Source organism: Pan paniscus, chromosome X (assembly GCF_029289425.2).
Source record: "Pan paniscus chromosome X, NHGRI_mPanPan1-v2.0_pri, whole genome shotgun sequence".
In the NCBI taxonomy this organism is placed as follows: Eukaryota; Metazoa; Chordata; class Mammalia; order Primates; family Hominidae; genus Pan; species Pan paniscus.
This window is the reverse complement of record NC_073272.2, coordinates 2,226,802-2,245,582: the sequence shown is the minus strand read 5'-3', so window position 1 is coordinate 2,245,582 and position 18,781 is coordinate 2,226,802. Positions and strand designations below refer to the sequence as shown.

Here is an 18,781-nt window from a genome sequence, read left to right as displayed (position 1 = left end):
GGCATGTGTATGAGGGTGCAGACCTAGAGTGAAGGTGCAGGTCTGGGTCCTGGGGATGATGGGGTTGGTGATTTAGGGTCCCAGTGTTGCAGGAGAGGGGTCCCGATCTAGCCCCCAACAGTGGGTTCTTGGATATTGCTCAAGAAGTAATTCAAGGTAAGTCATAAGAGTACAGGGAAGTTTTAGTTTATTAGAAACTATTCCATTACATGCTGGGTGTGGTGGCTCATACCTGTAATCCCAGCACTTTGGGCGGCCGAGGTGGGCAGATTACCTGAGATCAGGAGTTTGAGACCAGCCACGCCAGCATGGTGAAATCCCGTCTCTATTAAAAATACGAAAATTATCTGGGTGTGCTGGTGCATGCCGGTAATCCCAGCTACCAGGGAGGCTGAGAGAGGAGACTCTCTTGAATCTGGGAGGTGGAGGTTGCAGTGAGCTGAGGTTGCGCCACTGCACTCCAGCCTGGGCCACAGAGCCAGACTCTGTCTCAAAAAAAAAAAAAAAGAAAGAAAAAAAAAGAAACTGTTTTGTCATAGAGGTGTAACACCTTGTGTTTGTTTTAAAGCTTTCTTCTATAGGGGTCTGTCTTATCTATGTAAAAGCTAGGTTATGTCTGACGGCGTGACATTTATTCCTTAGTTGATTTAGAGAGAGCCATCCTTTGCATTTTCGCGCCCAAGCACGTCAAAGCATGACTGTAATTATCTTTAACAGCATATGTGGTTACGCGATATGGCGACATCCAGACATTCCGCTGTCGTCTGTGTTTGTCCTTGGAGGCATTATTAAGTCATTTCTTCAGCCGTAAACATCTTATGACCATGGGCCGTGACCGGCAAGGAATGTGTCTTCCTGGTTTTTAAGATGGAGTTGATGATTAAAATGGTGTCACCCCAGCTCTCCCAGGCTCCTGTCTCCCAAACACAGCGGGTGTTAGGATCTGTGTGGAGTCCCGGATGCCAGGTCTGGGGTCCCCTGGGGGACCAGGTGTGGGACTGGGAGGGTTGTGGTGGGGTGAAGGTCTGAGTGTCTGGGTGGGAGGATCCATGAAGAATTCCAGTAGGAGTCTGCTGGGGGGGTCCATGTGGGATTTCAGCCTTGGTCCTGGTAAGGGTCTGGGTGGGGGTTCCTTCTGGGTTTTCAGCCTGGCCCTGATAAGGGTCTGGGTGGGGGTTCCTTCTGGGTTTTCAGCCTGGCCCTGGTAAGGGTCTGGGTGGGGGTTCCGTGCTGGTCTGGGGTTCCCTGAGGGAGCCCAGGTAACTCTGTGGTTGTCTGGGGTTCCCAGCCAAGGTCTGAGTAGGGGTCTGCTGTCCCAGTAGGGATCAGGGTCGGGAGGGGGCTCGTGGTCCCTGAAGTAGTCTGGAGTTCTCTGCAGGGGCCGGGAAGGGGGTCTGTGATCCCTGCAGGGTTGTTGGGGGCAGGGAAGTGGAGGGGTAGGTTTGGTGGGTGGTGTCTGTGGCCTGGCAGGAATTGGGGTGGGGTCTGTGGTCTCAGTAGGAACTGGGGTGTGGGGTTCGTGCTTGGGGCAGGTTCTGTGGTGTCAGCAGGAACTGGGGTGTGGGGTCCGTGCTTGGGGCAGGTTCTGTGGTGTCAGTAGGAATTAGGGTGTGGGGTCCATGGTCCTTGCAGCTGTTCAGAGTCCTCTGTGGGAGTCCTGGTCCATAATCCTGGCATGGCTCTGGGTGGTTGTCTGGGGTTCCCTATGGGGTCCAAGTCCTTGTGGTCCCTGCTGAGGTCTGCGTGGGGTTACATGATTCTGGCTAAGATGGGGAGGGTGGTTCCCGTGGTGGTCCTGGTCCCCTGCAGGGTCTGGGTAGGGGATCTGTGATCCCATGGTGGGGGTCCTGGCTGGGGCCTGAATGGGGTTCCATGGTTTTGGCTGGAGTGTGGGGTCTTGGAGAGGCAGTCCCAGCTGGGGTCTGTAGTCCTGGGGGGCGTCCTGGCAGGGGTCTGTGGTCTTGTGGGGTGCTGGCTGGGGCCTGTGGTCCGGGGGGTGGTTCTGATGGAGGTGGAGGTCCTAGAAGGGGGTCCCAGTAGGGGTCTGTGATCCTGGAGAGGGGTCCTGGTGGTGGGGGTCCCAGTGGAGGTCTGTGGTCCTGGGGGGCCCTGGGAGGATCTGTGGTACTGGGGAGTCCTGGTGGAGGTCTGTGGTCCTGGTGGGGTTCTTGGTGGGGTGTCTGGGCGTGCCCCAGTGGGGGGGTCTGTGGTCTTGGGGGTCCCAGCAGGGGTCTGGGGTCCTGGGGGGTGTTCTTGGGAGGAGTCTATGGATCTGAGTTGGGTGCTGGCTGGGGTCTGTAGTCCTGGGGGCGTCCTGGCTGGGGTTGTTGGTCTTGTGGTGGTGGGGATCCCTGCTGGGGTCTGCAGTCCTGCGGGGAGGGGGAAGGGTGCTGGCTGGGGTCTGTGGTCCTGGAGGAGGTGTGGAGGGTCCCTGCTGGGGTCTGTGGTCCTGGGGGGGATTGCTGGCTGGGGTCTGTGGTCCTGGGGGGGATTCCTGGCTGGGGTCTGTGGTCCTGGCTGGGGGTGTGTGTGGGGGGTCCCTGCTGGGGTCTGTGGTCCTGAAGGGGGGGTCCTGACTGGGGTCAGTGGTCCTGGGGGCGTCCTGGCTGGGGTCAGTGGTCCTGGGGTGGCGTTCTGGCTGGGGTCTGTGGTTCAGACGGGGGGTCTTGGCTGGGGTCTGTGGTCCTGGGGGGGCGGTCCTGGCTGAAGTCTATGGTTCTTGCAGGGGGGGTTCCTGGCTGGAGTCTGTGGTCCTCGGGGGGATGTCCTGGCTGGGGTCGGTTGTCCGCTCGGGGTCCCCAGTCCTGCAGGCGGTGCGGGATCCCAGAGGGCCCGGGCGGGGTCTGGGGTTGGGGGTTCCCCGCAGGCCGGGGCGGTTCGGGGCGGGCAGGGGGCGGTCCGGGGCGCGCGCGTTTCCGCCGTCCGTCCGGGCGGGCGGGCGCAGAGTCCCGCGGGCGGCGCGGAAGCGGCGGCGGCGCGGCCGGGGCAGCCATGTCGCCATTGTCTGCGGCGCGGGCGGCCCTGCGGGTCTACGCGGTAGGCGCCGCGGTGATCCTGGCGCAGCTGCTGCGGCGCTGCCGCGGGGGCTTCCTGGAGCCAGGTCAGCGGGGCGGGGCAGGGGTCAGGGCTCCGGGGACCCGGGTGGGCGCGGGCTGGCTCGGGGGCGGGGGCGCGGGGGCTCCGCGTGACCTTGGCGAGGCGGTGGCGCTCCCGGAAGTGGGGCTGGGCGGGGGTCGAGGTGTGGCCGGGGGTGGGGGTGGGGGGGGGGCGTGCGCGCCTGGGACCTCCCCGCCCCGCGCTTCCCGTCCCCGCCGGCTCTTCTGCGCGCCTGGCCCGGCCCGACCCGGCCCGACCCTTCCCTCCCCGCGCGTGTGGCCTCCCCGCCTGTCCCGGGTCGGGCTCCAACCGAGCAGCCCCCGTGCAACCGCCCCCCCCGCGCACCCTGACACCTCCGGGCCGTGGCCGGGGACCCGGGGGCTCGCACGCCCCGCGCCCAAGACATCAGGCGGCTCTGCCTGCCGCCTGCGGTCGGCCAGGGACCGCGCGCCCCCGCCAGGCCCCGGAGGGGAGGAGCGGGCGTCCCAGGGACCTCGACCCCTACCCACCCCAGGGTAAGTGAGGATGGGCCCTTCTCCGGAGGACGTCTCCAGAGGGGGCCCACAGGCGGCTTCTCGGGCACTGGGGAGCCACGGAGGTCTGGTGGGGAGGGCAGGCCCGTTAAGTGGCAACTTTGTTTCCTTGGCCTTTGTAAACATCTCTGAGTCACAGATCTCCAACTTTGCAGGACTCGTTTACTGTCTGAACTCATCAGTGACGACCGCCACTGTGTTTTGTGTATGCAGATAACTTCTATTCATAGATTTGCAGGTTCAGAATTTATTATTATTATTATTATTTGTAATAGGAAGTAGAGATGAAGTCTTGCTCTGTTGCCCAGGCTACTCTCGAACTCCTGGGCTCAAGCAGTCCTCCTGCCTCAGCCTCCCAAAGTGCTGGCATTACAGGCACCAGCTACTGCATCCGACTAATGTTTTAAATTTTTGTAGACGGGGTCTTGCTATGTTGCACAGGCTGGTCTCGAACTCCTGGGCTCAAGCGATCTTCCTTCCTTTGCCTCCCAAACTGTTGGGATTACAGGTGTGAGCCACCACACCTGTCTAATGTTTTAATTTTTTTTGGTAGCAATAGGGTCTTGCTACGTTGCCCAGGCTGGTCTGAAACTCATGGGCCGAAGCAATCCTCCTACCTGGGTCCCCCAAAGTGCTGGGTTTACAGGCGTGAGCCACCACGCCTGGCTAATGTTTTAAATTTTTTGTAGAGATGGCATCTCACCATGTTGCCCAGGCTGGTCTTGAACCCCTGGCCTGCAGCAATCCTCCAGTCTGGGCCTCCCAAACTGCTGGGATTACAGACAGAGCGCCACTGTGCCCGGCCCATATTCTCAATTTAAACCTAGAAACCTGTAAACAATTATTTGTGAACTGGAATAAAGGGAATGTTAATTCCATGTTAGGTTAAATGATACTTTGTTTCAAAAATAACAGTTTTCCAAAACAGAGCGTTCAGAGGGTCAGTGTGGTGCGGGGGGTGGTGTACGTTGCCCTGAATGTCTTAAATGTCCAGCCTAAGAAGAGAGCTGTTATTTCTGCCTCTGTAGACAGTTTCATGGCATGTCAGGAGGCCTCTGGAAGACACTACTGCACGCCTCTGGGAGACTGGGAGTCAGCCAGGCGAAGTGCTTGGGTGCCTTATTGTGAAATGACTTTTGACTTCCACTCTGCACCCACTGAAGGAACCCCAGGGGTCCCAGCGCCACCCTTTGAGAAGCGTGCCTGGAGTGGATGTTTTAAAGTGAGCCTCTCTCTCCCGCCTCTAGCCAGAGAAAAAGAGCTTTGAGTTTTCTGTGAGCTAAGCTTTTCTTTTTCTGCCAAACTGGCCTTCAGTATTTTTTTTTAAACCCACTTAGCATAATTACAAGTGCATAGGAGAAGGAGAGTAAAGGGAACTGTAGTCAGGCTTTCGGAGGGCAGGAGAGCATGTTTGTTTGAAGTAAGTAATCAGTTGCAAGGTGAACAGTTTACAGCTGCCGAACAATTGTGTGGAGTCTCGCAGAAGATTATGTTTATCCGGGCAGTTTTGCTTACAGAAAGGTCCCCTTAAACCTCCTTAAGGGCCTGTGTGGGCCCGGGCAGAAGAGGCCGGGGTTCCCGCAGCAGCTCACCAAAATGCTGGCCTTTGAAAAACTTGCTCTTTGTGCATTAGAAAGGAGGGCTGGAATCTTTTTTTTTCCCATTTACTGATTAAATAACAACAGAAGGTTGTTAAAGAGGACGAGCTTCTGGTCAAGTCACGTGTCTGCCAAGCGAATCTGTACCCGGGTGTGTATCGAAACAGAATGGCCTTCTCTAAAGATTAACTTAAGTGGCTTGCCCTCATCGAGCCCCTTCCTATGTATGGATTAAAAATAATTTTCGATACCAGTGGAGGAATGCTGTTGTCCTTGGTCTGCTGGTGGCCAGCTTCCTAAACGGCATTTTTTATTTGCTTCTCTCTGGTAGGCCTTCGCTGTTGATGAGGAAACATTGAACTTTGTCCAGGGCATTTGAGCTAAGCTGTTTGAATAACCAAGAGGGCCAATTTCCCCACTGCAGATTGGAAGCAAGGGCAGTTTTTTCTTAGAACTTCCAAATGGAGCGTGTTCTTCTTAGGTATCGTACAAAGGAAATGCCTGGGTTACACCTTCCACATGAGTTGACTTACATGGTATGAGAAGGAAGAAATTGTGGCTGGAATCCACTCCTAAATGGTGTCTTCTTACAGTTCATCATGGAAAAACAAGATAATTACAAATTAATCATAGATGTTGGTCATGCCTTTACAGAGGGGCTTTAGAAGCAAATTGAGAATTCCCATAAGAGGGTCTGTCTCTGTGTTCTTAAGACTATATCCATGCGGCCCATTCAGTAAGTTGTATCTGTTGGTTGGATTTTAAAATAGATGATTTAATCAGTGCATTTAATATCCTAATATGGCATCAAAACTTGAACACTGATATGGCCTGAAATCTGTTGAAAATGATCATATTGAGTAAAGAAAGTCTCTACCCACCGGTATTAATAACAGGGTGATCTGTTTAGAAATTACATTTTCTCTGATGCATCCATGAGTTTTGCAAAGGAGAGAAAATTGATGGTACCTGTAGTCAAGTCCAGTTCCAATACTGCCACAGAATTTTTCTTAAAAGTTCTATTGTAAATAATAGGCCACAGAATATTCCTTCACTTTCTGGGATGCAAAATGGATTCGTAAATGCTGTACCACAGGAGTGAGTATTTACAAAAAATATGCCAACTGGCCCACTTACAAAGCTATTTATAGAAGTCCTACTTTTCAAACTATTTTTTTTTTAACCTGTAAAGGGAAAGTTAATTCTTGTTGGTTTTATGAGTAGTGAACAGTGGCTATTAGAAATCAGGTAGAAGTAAAACAGCAGCAGTTTTCCAACTTCTTCTTCTTTTTCTTTTCTTTTTTTTTTTTTTTTTTGAGACCAAGTTTCGCTTTTGTTTCCCAGGCTGGAGTGCAATGGCGTGATCTCAGCTCACCACAACCTCTGCCTCCCAGGTTCAAGCGATTCTCCTGCCTCAGCCTCCCGAGTAGCTGGGATTACAGGCATGTGCCATCATGCCTGGCTCATTTTGTATTTTTAGTAGAGATGGGGTTTCTCCATGTTGGTCAGGCTGGTCTCGAACTCCTGACCTCAGGTGACAGTCCACCTTGGCATCCCAAATTGCTGGGATTACAGGGGTGAGCCCCTGCCCCCGGCCTCCAATTTCTTGATCATAGAATCCCTTTCAAAAAAATGAGGACCCCAGACAGTTTTTGTTTTTGTGGATTATAACAGTCAATAAGTCATCCTGTTAGACATTAAAACAGAAATTTAAAACATATTTAACAATTTATTTAAAAGTAATGGTAACAGGCCAATTACATGTTACTACCAAAAATGTATGTAATATATTTATTGTTTTTATATTTTATTTTTATTAAATATATATATTTTTAGAATAATTTATACTTTTCTATAAATATAAAATACAAATAAGTTATATTTATATAATTTAGATGTAAATAAAAACAATTGATATTTTTATATAAATATATAAATGTGTACACTTATGGGGCACAGTGTGATGCTTTGCTGTATGTTTGCATTGTGGAATAATTAAATCAAACTAATATCTATCACCCGCTATTTTTCCTTTGCGGTGGGAACATTTAAAATCTCTTTTAGCTATTTTTGTTTTTTATTTCCATAGGTTATTGGGGAACAGGTGGTGTTTGATTCCATGAGTAAGTTTTTTAGTGGTGATTTGTTAGATTCTGGTGCACCCATCACCCGAACAGTATACACTGCACGCAAGACATTTAAAATCTCTATTGGCGGGCCGGGTGCGGTGGCTCATGCCTATAATCCCAGCACTTTGGGAGGCTGAGGCAGGTGGATTGCCTGAGCTCAGGAGTTTGAGACCAGTCTCGGCAATACAGTGGAACCCCATCTCTACTAAAATACAAAAAATTAGCTGGGTGTGGCAGTGTGCGCCTGTAGTCCCAGCTACTTGGGAGGCTGAGGCAGGAGAATGGTGTGAACCTGGGAGGTGGAGGTTGCAGTCAGCCAAGATTGCGCCACTGCACTCAAGCCTGGGCAACAGGGCGAGACTCCGTCTCAAAAAAAAAAAAACAAAAAAACCAAAAACAAAAATAAAGACCTCTTTTAGCTATTTTGAAATATGTAATACACTATTAACTATCGCCACCACGCTGTGCAGTAGGTCACTGAAACGGATTCCTCCTGTCGAACAGAAACTTGGTACCCTTTGGCCATGTGCTGTATGTTTTTTAAAAGAAAAATGATTGTCATTTCCAAAATAACAAAAACCTAGGGAGAAGAGTGGCTGAGTTTTAGGGTTTTGTCAGCCTCATCCATAAAGGGACGGATGGCGGCTGGCTCCTTCCTCTGCTTCTTCACACTGGTCTCTTGCGACGTGTCGTTCTGGTAAGAGTCATGTGAGGCACATCGACTGGCCTCTCATGGATGTGCAGTTGGAAACGTGAAATCGCCGGCCCCCTGAGAGCGTTTTGGGGAGTGTCCCCCCCAAACCCCCCCCCCCCCCCAGCACTGGGGATGCTGCACCAGTCTTGAAGAATGAGGCAGTGAGAGGCTGGTTTGCAGCAACCTTTATTCGTGGCCTTGTGCGCACGGAAGCGCTGCAAGGGAGGAGGAACGAGGAAGGAGGAAGGAGGGTGCTCACTGCAGAAGGCCAGCTCTGCTGTGGCTGTTACGTGGGTTCAGGTGGAACCCACCTACTGTGTGGATGGTTCTTTACCTGGGAGTCCCATGGAATTCTGACAGCAGGAGACCTGGGAGGGAGCTTCTTGTTTCTCCTTCCAGGAGTCACTTGGTTAGGGGTTTGGGAATTTTGGCTCTTAGTACAAAACTTCGCTCCAGGTGCTAGACCTGTTTCAGCCAAATAATGATGATCATCATAATAGAATACAAACCTTTGTTCACCTAAATAATAACAATAATATTAATAATAATAGAATATAAACCTTTGTTCATGGTACTGGGGCGTCTTTCAGCCCAATAATAATAACAACAATAGGAATAATGATAATAATGATAAAACATAAACCTTTACTTCACGTCCTGGAACGTCTTTCAGCCAAATAATAATAATAATATTAATGATAATAGAATATAAACCTTTGTTCAGGGTACTGTGACTTCTTTCAGCCCAGTAATGATGATAATAATAATAGTAATAATGATAATAATGATAGAATATAAACCTTTGCTTCATCTCCTGGAACGTCTTTCAGCCAAATAATAACAATAATAATAATAATGACAATATAATATAAACCTTTGTTCAGGGTACTGTGACCTCTTTCAGCCCAGTAATAATAATAACAGTAGTAATAATGATAATAATGATAGAATATAAACCTTTGCTCCAGGTCCTGGGAGCTCTTTCAGCCAAATAAGAATAATAATAGAATATAAGCCTTTGTTCACGGTACTAGGACCTGTTTCAGACCAACAATAATGACAGTAATAATAATTATAATCATAATAGAATATCAACTTTTCTTCTAGGTACTGGGACCTCTTTCAACCAAATAATAATAATAGTGGAATATAAAACTTGGCTCTAGGTACCAGAACCTTTTTTCAGCCAAATAGTAATAATAAGAATAGTATTAATAGAAAACACACCTTTGGTCCAGGTACTGGGACACCTGTGAGCCAAATAATAATAATAATGATAATAATAGAACATAAACCTTTGACTGAAGTGCCAGAACCTTTTTCAGCTAAATAATAATAATAAAATATAAACTTTTGTTCCAGGTACCCGGACTTCTTTCAGCCTAATAATAATCATAGAATATAAACCTTTACTACAGGTCCTGGCACCTTTTTCAGCCAAATAGTAATAAAATAGAATATAAACTTTTGTTCTGTTACTGGGACCTCTTTCAGCCTAATAACAAAAGTAATAATAATAGAATAAAAACCTTTGCTCCAGGTTCTAGAACCTCTTTCAGCCTAATAATAATAATAATGATAGAATGAAAATTTTTGTTCCAGGTGTCGAGACCTCTTCCAGCCTAATAATAATAATAATAATAATAATAATAATAATAATATAAGCCTTTGCTACAGGTACCAGGACCTGTTTCAGCCAAATAATAATAACAGCAATGATAATAGAATATAAACCTTGGCCCCAGGCACTGGGACTTCTTTCAGTCAAACAATCACAATAATAATAATAATAATAATAATAATAATAATAATAATGGAATATGGATGTTTGCTCCAGCTTTCAGGACCTCTTTCAGACAGATAATAATAACCGAGTACAAACTTTTCTTCCAGGTATCGGGACCTCTTCCAGCCTAAAAATAATAGTAATAATAGCATATATATCTTTTTTTTTGTTTTCTTCTTTCTTTGAGACGGAGTTTTGCGCTTGTTGCCCAGGCTAGAGTGCAATGGCGCCATCTCGGCTCACCGCAACCTCTGCTTCCCGGGTTCAAACGATTCTCGTGCCTCAGCCTCCCGAGTAGCTGGGACTACAGGCGTGTGCCACCACCACGCCCGGCTAATTTTGTATTTTTAGTAGAGGAGGGGTTTCACCATGTTGTCCAGGGTGGTCTCAAACTCCTGACCTCAGGTGATCCACCCACCTTGGCCTCCCAAAGTGCTGAGAGTACAGGCGTGAGCCGCCGTGCCTGGCGCCAGCATAAAAATCTTTGCTACAGGTACTGAGACCTTTTTCAGCCTAATAATAATAAGAACCGTAACAATAATAATTAGAATATAAACCTTTGTTACTGGTACTGGGACCTCTTCCAGCCTAATCTTCATAATAATAAAAATAATAATAATAATGGAATTGAAACCTTTCCTTCAGGTTCCAGAACCGCTTTCAGCCACATAATAATAGTAATAATAATAATAAATAGAATTTAAACTTTTGTTTGAGGACTGGGACCTCTTTCAGCCCAATAGCACAAATAATAATAATGGAATGTAAACCTTTTCCTCCCAAGTACCAAAACCTGTTTCAGCCAAATAATAATAATATGATGATGATGATGATGATGGAGGATCTGATACAGCTGTGTCCTGTCACTCAGGTCGGACTTAGGAGGCCTCTTGAGATTCTTTTGCCCCTCCGTTGACTGTGTAATCCAGGGTCCCCACTCTAACTCGGCTGCAGAAGATGCAGTTTGGGGGTTCCTCGTTTTCTGGAAGTCCTGGTCGTGTTATTCATTCTCTCAGTACCTTAGAACAAACCGGGGTGCTGGCATTGGTCACGGGACCCCCATCCTTGCACCCCAGTCTTGGGAAGTGGCACTGCTGGGCTCTGGCAATGCCCAGCTCACCCGGCACGTGGCGGCGTCTCCCTAAAAAGCACTGGGCAGGCACCGTTGACGGAAAGCCAGCAACGCAGGCCGCGACTGCCCGTGAAGACGGGGGGCCTTTCTAAGACCTCCACTCATTATTTCAGGCAAAATTAACCTTCAGAATACCTTGCTTTAATAAAGTACCAGAAACCGGAGGGCTTAAAACCATAGCTTATTCTCTCCCAGTTCTGGAGGCCAGAAGTCTGTAATCAAAGTGTCTCAGGGCTGTGCTCCCTCCGGAGGCTTACGCGGAGGGTGCTTCCTGCCTCTCCCAGCTCCTGGGGGCTCCTGGCGTCCCTGGGCTTCGGGCCAGCCACATCATCACTCTAGTCTCTGCCTCTGTCTCCATGTGGCCTTCTCTGTGTCTGTGTCTCCTCTTCTGTCTTTTATAAGGACATCTGTCACTGCATTTAGGGCTCACTCAAATCCCGATGATCTCATCTCCAGATCCTTAACTCATGAGATCTACAAAATTTCTAATAACCAAGTAAGATCTCATTCCACATCCTGGGCTTTAGGCTGTGGACAGATCTTTCTGCGGGCCACTGTTCAATCCACCATGATTTTATCCAGTTCATTGTGGAGGCTCTAGGGGAGGATCCTTCCTGCCTCTCCCAGCTCCTGGGGTCTCCAGGCGTTCTGGGTTTGTGGCCGCATCACTCCAGTCTCTGCCTCTGTCTCCATGTGGTCTTCTCCTCTGTGTCTGTGTCTCCTCATCTGTCTTCTATTAAGGACACTGGTCACTGCATTTAGGACCACCTCAATTGAGAATAATCTCATCTAAAGATCCTTACCTTCATTATTAATACATCTGCAAAGACCCTTTTTTCGAAACAAGGTCCCATACACAAGTACCAGGTGGATACAGATTTTCTTTGGTAGGGGAGGGCGCTTTTCAACGCACTATAGTCATCATTGAAATACGCCTCCTTGCACTGACTGTATCCCAACACTCTGAACGTGCCTGGGTGGTGCATTTTGTTATTTACCCTCCTGAGCACTGTACTGGACACTTGCAGACACAATTACACCTTTTAACAAAGCCCAGCTGTCATTTTGGGCAACCCAGTCACAGAGGTGGCCTCCTGAGTGGCAGCTGGAAGGGCCTGTATGTGTGAGCATTCAACCTCAACAGGAACCCTGGGGACTGGCTTCTGGGTCATCTAAGCCTCCACACCGAGTGCCCGATGTTTGCACAGGTGTGTGATATTTGCCCAGCTGGGCCTTTCTGCCCACAGGTGTGACTGGACACAATGGGCATTTTGAGAAGTTCCAGGGATTGAGAAATCCATGCTTCTTCAGACGTGCTTACAGATCACGGATGCACCTGTGACGTTCCACATGGCTTCATTTTAAACCATAAAGTTTGAGAAGAGTGTGCAGTGCCTCTTAGCCATAGGAAAGCCGGCTTTAGTCAGCTGGAGGTCCTGTTTGGCTTCTTTAATGCAGTGAATGAAGCTCAGGTGGCATTCAGAGAGTCCTGCTGTGATGGTTGGCAGTGGGGGGTCTGCCTGACCACTTGTGGATTCTTCTATGTAGGCTTCATCCCCAGAAAAGATCTACGCGGCTTTCCCACGTGTCAGGTGCTTGGGAAAGCTCTTAGGACAGGAACAGCAAGCCCCTGCGATGACAGAGGCATTGTCAGGCCGGGCGCGGTGACTCACGCCTGTCATCCCAGCACTTTGGGAGGCCAAGGCGGGTGGATCACCTGAAGTCAGGAGTTCGAGACCAGCCTGACCAACATGGTGAAACCCTGTCTCTACTAAAAATACAAAAATTAGCCAGGTGTGATGGCAGGTGCCTGTGATCCCAGCTACTGAGGAAGCTGAGGCAGGAAGATCACTTGAACCCGGGAGGCGGAGGTTGCAGTGAGCTGAGATCACGCCATTGCACTGCAGCCTGGGTGACAGAGCGAAACTCTGTCTCAAAAAAAAAAAAAAACGAAAGGCACTTGTCAGGTACAGCCCTGCAAAAATGCCGTGCTCACTCGCAAACCTGTATGTTGACACGTGCGGCATCGCTGCAGTCGGATTAACGTGGAAGAAAGAGCGTATTCCTGCACTAGGTTCCCTCCTCCACTCTGCAAAAGTGACCCGCAAGGAAGGTCCAGCCGTCCGGCCCCAGGGCCCTTTGGTTGAAAGCGGAGCTGCCCCGGCACCCTGTCTGTCTCCCCGGCAGGGCTCCCGTGCGCGCCTGGGTCCCTTCTCATGCTGTGTTTGTCTTGGCCCTTCTCAGCAGGTCCCCACGCGTGAGCAGCCGTCCAGCAGGCAGGCTCCGGTGGAGAAGCAATGGAGAATAAAAGCCTGGAGAGCTCCCAGACAGACCTGAAGCTGGTGGCCCACCCCCGCGCCAAGAGCAAGGTGTGGAAGTATTTCGGCTTCGACACCAACGCCGAGGGATGCATCCTGCAGTGGAAGAAAATCTACTGCCGCATCTGCATGGCCCAGATCGCCTACTCCGGAAACACCTCCAACCTGTCCTACCACCTGGAGAAGAACCACCCCGAGGAATTCTGCGAGTTCGTCAAGAGCAACACGGAGCAGATGCGTGAGGCCTTCGCCACCGCCTTCTCCAAGCTGAAGCCCGAGTCGTCCCAGCAGCCCGGGCAGGACGCGCTGGCCGTCAAGGCCGGCCACGGCTACGACAGCAAGAAGCAGCAGGAGCTGACGGCCGCCGTGCTGGGCCTCATCTGCGAGGGGCTGTACCCGGCCTCCATCGTGGACGAGCCCACCTTCAAGGTGCTGCTGAAGACGGCCGACCCCCGGTATGAGCTGCCCAGCCGGAAGTACATCTCTACCAAGGCCATCCCTGAGAAGTACGGGGCCGTCCGGGAGGTGATCCTGAAGGAGCTGGCCGAGGCCACCTGGTGTGGCATCTCCACCGACATGTGGAGGAGTGAGAATCAGAACCGCGCCTACGTCACGCTGGCCGCCCACTTCCTGGGCCTGGGCGCCCCCAACTGCCTGTCCATGGGCTCCCGCTGCCTGAAGACCTTCGAGGTGCCCGAAGAGAACACGGCGGAGACCATCACGCGGGTGCTCTATGAGGTCTTCATCGAGTGGGGCATCAGCGCCAAGGTCTTCGGGGCCACCACCAACTACGGCAAGGACATCGTGAAGGCGTGCTCCCTGCTGGACGTCGCAGTGCACATGCCCTGCCTGGGCCACACCTTCAATGCCGGCATCCAGCAGGCCTTCCAGCTCCCGAAGCTGGGGGCGCTGCTGTCGCGCTGCCGCAAACTGGTGGAGTACTTCCAGCAGTCTGCCGTGGCCATGTACATGCTCTATGAGAAGCAGAAGCAGCAGAACGTGGCCCACTGCATGCTGGTGAGCAACCGCGTCTCCTGGTGGGGGAGCACGCTGGCCATGCTGCAGCGCCTCAAGGAGCAGCAGTTCGTCATCGCCGGGGTCTTGGTGGAGGACAGCAACAACCACCACCTCATGCTGGAGGCCGGCGAGTGGGCCACCATCGAGGGGCTGGTGGAGCTCCTGCAGCCCTTCAAGCAGGTGGCCGAGATGCTGTCGGCCTCCAGGTACCCCACCATCAGCATGGTGAAGCCGCTGCTGCACATGCTCCTGAACACCACGCTCAACATCAAGGAGACCGACTCCAAGGAGCTCAGCATGGCCAAGGAGGTCATCGCCAAGGAGCTTTCCAAGACCTACCAGGAGACGCCCGAGATCGACATGTTTCTCAACGTGGCCACCTTCCTGGACCCCCGCTACAAGAGGCTGCCCTTCCTCTCCGCCTTCGAGCGGCAGCAGGTGGAGAACCGCGTGGTGGAAGAGGCCAAGGGCCTGCTGGACAAGGTCAAAGACGGCGGCTACCGGCCGGCGGAGGACAAGATCTTCCCGGTGCCCGAGGAGCCTCCCGTCAAGAAGCTCCTGCGGACGTCCACGCCGCCGCCCGCCAGCGTCATCAACAACATGCTGGCCGAGATCTTCTGCCAGACGGGCGGTGTGGAGGACCAGGAGGAGTGGCACGCCCAGGTGGTGGAGGAGCTGAGCAACTTCAAGTCCCAGAAGGTGCTTGGCCTCAACGAAGACCCCCTCAAGTGGTGGTCAGACCGCCTGGCCCTCTTCCCCCTGCTGCCCAAGGTGCTGCAGAAGTACTGGTGCGTGACGGCCACGCGCGTCGCCCCCGAGCGTCTCTTCGGTTCCGCCGCCAACGTGGTCAGCGCCAAGAGGAACCGGCTGGCTCCCGCGCACGTGGACGAGCAGGTGTTTCTGTATGAGAACGCCCGGAGTGGGGCGGAGGCGGAACCCGAGGACCAGGACGAGGGGGAGTGGGGCCTGGACCAGGAGCAGGTGTTCTCCTTGGGGGATGGCGTCAGCGGCGGTTTCTTTGGCATTAGGGACAGCAGCTTCCTGTAGCGAGGAAGCGTGTTGTCTTACAAGTCATCCCCGCAGCAGCCCATTGGATGCTTTGCTGTAAATACTTACCCGGTCAGCTTGGTTTTGAACCTCAGAGACCATCCACTGTCTTTGACACCTAGAAGGCGGAAAAAGGAAAGAGATTCGAGAAGTGAGAGAGGGTCGGGTGCGGTGGCTCCTGTCTATAATCGCAGCACTTTGGGAGGCCGAGGTGGGCAGATCAGCTGAGGTCAGGACATCGAGACCAGCCTGGCCAACATGGCGAAACCCCGTCTCTACTAAAAATACAAACATTAGCCAGGCCTGATGGCATGTGCCTGTAATCCCAGCTTCTGGAGGCTGAGGCCAGAGAATCGCTTGAACCTGGGAGGTGCAGGTTGCAGTAAGCTGAGATCGCTGCACTGTACTCCAGCCCGGGCGACAAGAGCGAGACTCTCTCAAAAAGAAAAAAGAAGACACAAGAGAGGTGGCTTTGAGTGGGTTTCCTTTCCTCCCCTATTCCCGGGGCCCTGACGACTTCTGCTTGGGAATTGCCAACGCTTCTGCTTGGGAATTGCGTGCAGCAGAGCCTAGAGGAGCTGTTCCTTCCTTCACAGATACTTAAGACCTCCACCATGTCTGATTCGAGTTCTCCCTGGGAGGGTTTAGAAGAAACGCAGGAACATTCTGGGTGGCGTCGAAGGAGCCTTTCCCGATCATCATGTGTGACTTCTGCGAGGTCCAGATCACTGAATTCATGTTTACATTCTCGTGCAAGCAGGGACCTCTTGCTTCTGAGAAATGGGGAAGAGACCTTTTAGCCAAAATGCCCTTCTTAGAAAGAGAGACCCTTTTTTTCTAATGTTCGGTTAAAAATGTGACAGATGAGTACAAAAATGCAGACACTTAACAAAAAGCAAACAACAAAAAAAAGCGTGGAATGTGTTGTATTTTCGACAGGTTGCTGCCAGAGAGCCTGCTTCCTGCTGCCTGCCGAAATTTCACTTTGCAGAGTTGCTCCTTAAAACTGGGCAGTGGCCGGGCGTGGTGGCTCACGCTGAGGTCGGGAGTTCGAGACCAGCCTGGCCAACCAACATGGTGAAACCTCGTGTCTACTAAAAATACAAAAAACTAGCCAGGTGCGGTGGCACGCGCCTGTAATCCCAGCTACTCGGGAGGCTGAGGCGGAAGAATCGCTTGAGCCCAGGAGGTGGAGGTTGCAGTGAGCCAAGACTACGCCACTGCACTCCAGCCTGGAGGACAGAGTGAGACTCCGTCTCAAAACAAAACAAAAGTGGGTGGCTCACCGGTCCGGAGGTTATGTCTTCGGTGTCTCAGCCCTAAAAGTCCAGTTCCCCCGTGCGGCCAGCTTTTCCACATAAGGTGTTTTTGATTTGATTACCGGAAAGGACTCTTGATTCTTCTCTTTTAAACTCAATACCACAGGGGAAATGAATTTTAAAATATTGCCCCCGGAGGGGTTTTCCGTGGCTGGATTCCTGCGAGTTGCTTTCAGTCATTCAGGGAAACAGAAAGACGTTTTCCAACATGTAGAACTGCTTTTTAACTGGAGGAAAAATACTTCACGAGGCTTAGCATATTGCTTGGATTCTACGTGCAGCGGGTTCTCTGCCTCCGTGAAGACAAGCTGGGCTGCGGAGGACAGTGTCGAGGAGGGATGACCCCACCCAGCTCCAGGCAATGTTCTCCCGAGACCCCAAGAACTCTGGGTGTCAGAGGGCAAAGGAACTACCTGCATTCCACGGCTGCTGACTTCTCAGGGCTGCAAGCAGCACAGAATTTTATCCTTACGTCCTGAGTCGGTGTAAGTCTGCAGAAAAGGAAGCACGGGAGATAATCCACGTAACCTTTGCTTTCTTTTTAAGGGAAGCGGTTCGGCTGTGAACTTGGAACCCTCAGCTCCGGGTGTTCTCAGCAGAAGGGCAGCTGGAAGGGACACAGTGGGGCAGGCTTTGGGGTTGCTCTCTGTTCTGCCCCGAGGCCGGGGACGCAGGGCAGCCCACGCCTCCGTGGGCTCCATTCTGTAGCATTGCCAGCGTTCTCTTTACATCTCTAACAATCCTTTGCTTTTCGTCACTCACGTGAAAAATGTGAACTGTTCCGGCTCTGTCTTCATTTTTATCTTTAAGCCATTGTTCCCCTCCTGAACGGTTGCCTCTTATTTAATGCTTTCAAGTTGGACTGTTGTTCAATAAACCACAGAAATGCATTAGCTCCTCATTCATTTGTCGGCCGCGTGTCCGTCTGGACTGCAGTTTGTCTGAACCCCTTGATCCTGGGAGTGGAGGGAGGTTTTTTATTATTATTTTTTTTATTTTTGTTGTGGTCCTTGTTTCAAGCAACTTTTTCCAGGGCACCCACGGTCAGTTCTGTGCTCCTCTTTCTTGTCTGTAAATCCTCAAGTTATGATGTACTTTCGGGTGTTTTGGCATCAAAATTTCTGAGTGAATAAAGCCGGTAGCTGGTGAAAGTGTTCCCCGGGAGCAGAGATTTTTGCCGGTTCCTTCACTTAGTGGATAGTTGTATAAACGGAGGCCCCATGGACGAGGCAGCCTGGATGGATCCGGATGGCATCAGCGCCTTCCCTCTCCCCCCAGCCTCCTTATCTCCCCTCTCTTCCTGTCTTTCTCACCTCCTCTCACATTGTCTCTTCCTTCCCTCCTCCTTCCGTCCAACCCTCCCTCTCTTCTTCAGCCAACCAATCCTTCCTTCCTTCTTTCCTTCCTTCCTTCCCTCCCATCCTTCTCTCTCCTTCTCTCCCTTCCTTCCCTCCCTTCCCTTCCTTTTCCTTCCCTTCCTTCCTTTCTTCCTTCTGTCCCTTCTCTCCCTTCCTTCTCTCCCTCCCTTCCCTTTCTTTCCTTCTCTCCCTCCCTTTCCTTCCTTCCCTCCCTTTCCTTCTTTCCTTCTCTCCCTTCCTTCCTTCTCTCCCTTCCCTCCCTCCCCTCCCTCTCTGCCTCCGTTTCCTCCCCTCCCTCCTTCCCCCATCCCTCCCTCCCTCCTTCCCTCTCCTCCCTCCCTCCTTCCTTCCCTCTGTCCCTCCGTGTCTCCCTCCCTTCCTCCTTCCTTCCTTTCCTCCCTCCCTCTGTCCCTCCCTCCCTTTTCTCCCTCCCTCCCTTCCTCTTTCCTTTTCCTTCCATCCCTTTTTTCCTCCTTCCCTTTCTGCTTTCCTTCCTGCCTCCCTCTTTTCCTCCCTCCTGAGAAAACAATGGCCCCCAAGAAACACAGGAAGGCCGGGATGTGCACCTCTGCCCAGACTTGCCCTTTCCAAGTGCTGTTGGTTGACTGCCTGTCCTTGGGCATCATTAAAATGTCGAAATTTCTCTTTCTTGCACGTTTTGGGTTGAAAGGGGTTCATTTTCAGTCCTCATAACTAAGCATTTGCATCGTGATGTTCATTGAAGTGGGACATGTTTTTCCCATTAGGAGTAATT

General features: G+C 51.4%; 2 protein-coding genes across 6 annotated transcripts in view; both read left to right on the top strand.

Moving 5' to 3' along the window:
• The first annotated feature begins 2,946 nt into the window (after positions 1 to 2,946).
• DHRSX (dehydrogenase/reductase X-linked) overlaps positions 2,947 to 18,781 on the top strand; it is a 302,105-nt gene continuing 286,270 nt past the window's right edge. Inside the window, exon 1 of one of the 2 annotated variants that reach the window (XM_034951362.4) lies at positions 2,947 to 3,100. In XM_034951362.4, the coding sequence (XP_034807253.1) occupies positions 2,992 to 3,100 (109 nt within the window). In that variant the 5' untranslated portion in view covers positions 2,947 to 2,991. The remainder of the gene's footprint in view (positions 3,101 to 18,781) is intronic. The other variant, XM_063601860.1, reaches the window with a different exon arrangement.
• On the top strand, positions 2,961 to 17,559 carry ZBED1 (zinc finger BED-type containing 1). 4 transcript variants are annotated; one of them, XM_057301142.2, is made up of 2 exons: positions 2,961 to 3,100; positions 13,213 to 17,559. In XM_057301142.2, the coding sequence occupies exon 2, from the start codon at positions 13,266 to 13,268 to the stop codon at positions 15,348 to 15,350; it is 2,085 nt and encodes a 694-aa protein (XP_057157125.1). In that variant the 5' UTR covers positions 2,961 to 3,100; positions 13,213 to 13,265; the 3' UTR covers positions 15,351 to 17,559. The 4 variants fall into 4 exon arrangements, with proteins under 4 accessions (XP_057157125.1, XP_057157126.1, XP_054962587.1 ...); XM_057301143.2 differs by having other exon boundaries at positions 2,962 to 3,100; positions 13,216 to 17,559; XM_055106612.3 differs by lacking the exon at positions 2,961 to 3,100 and adding an exon at positions 3,265 to 3,611 and having other exon boundaries at positions 13,216 to 17,559.

Bases quoted from the DNA above. Each gene is read 5' to 3' on its own strand.
- ZBED1 (XM_057301142.2), top strand. From the start codon at position 13,266: ATGGAGAATAAAAGCCTGGAGAGCTCCCAGACAGACCTGAAGCTGGTG.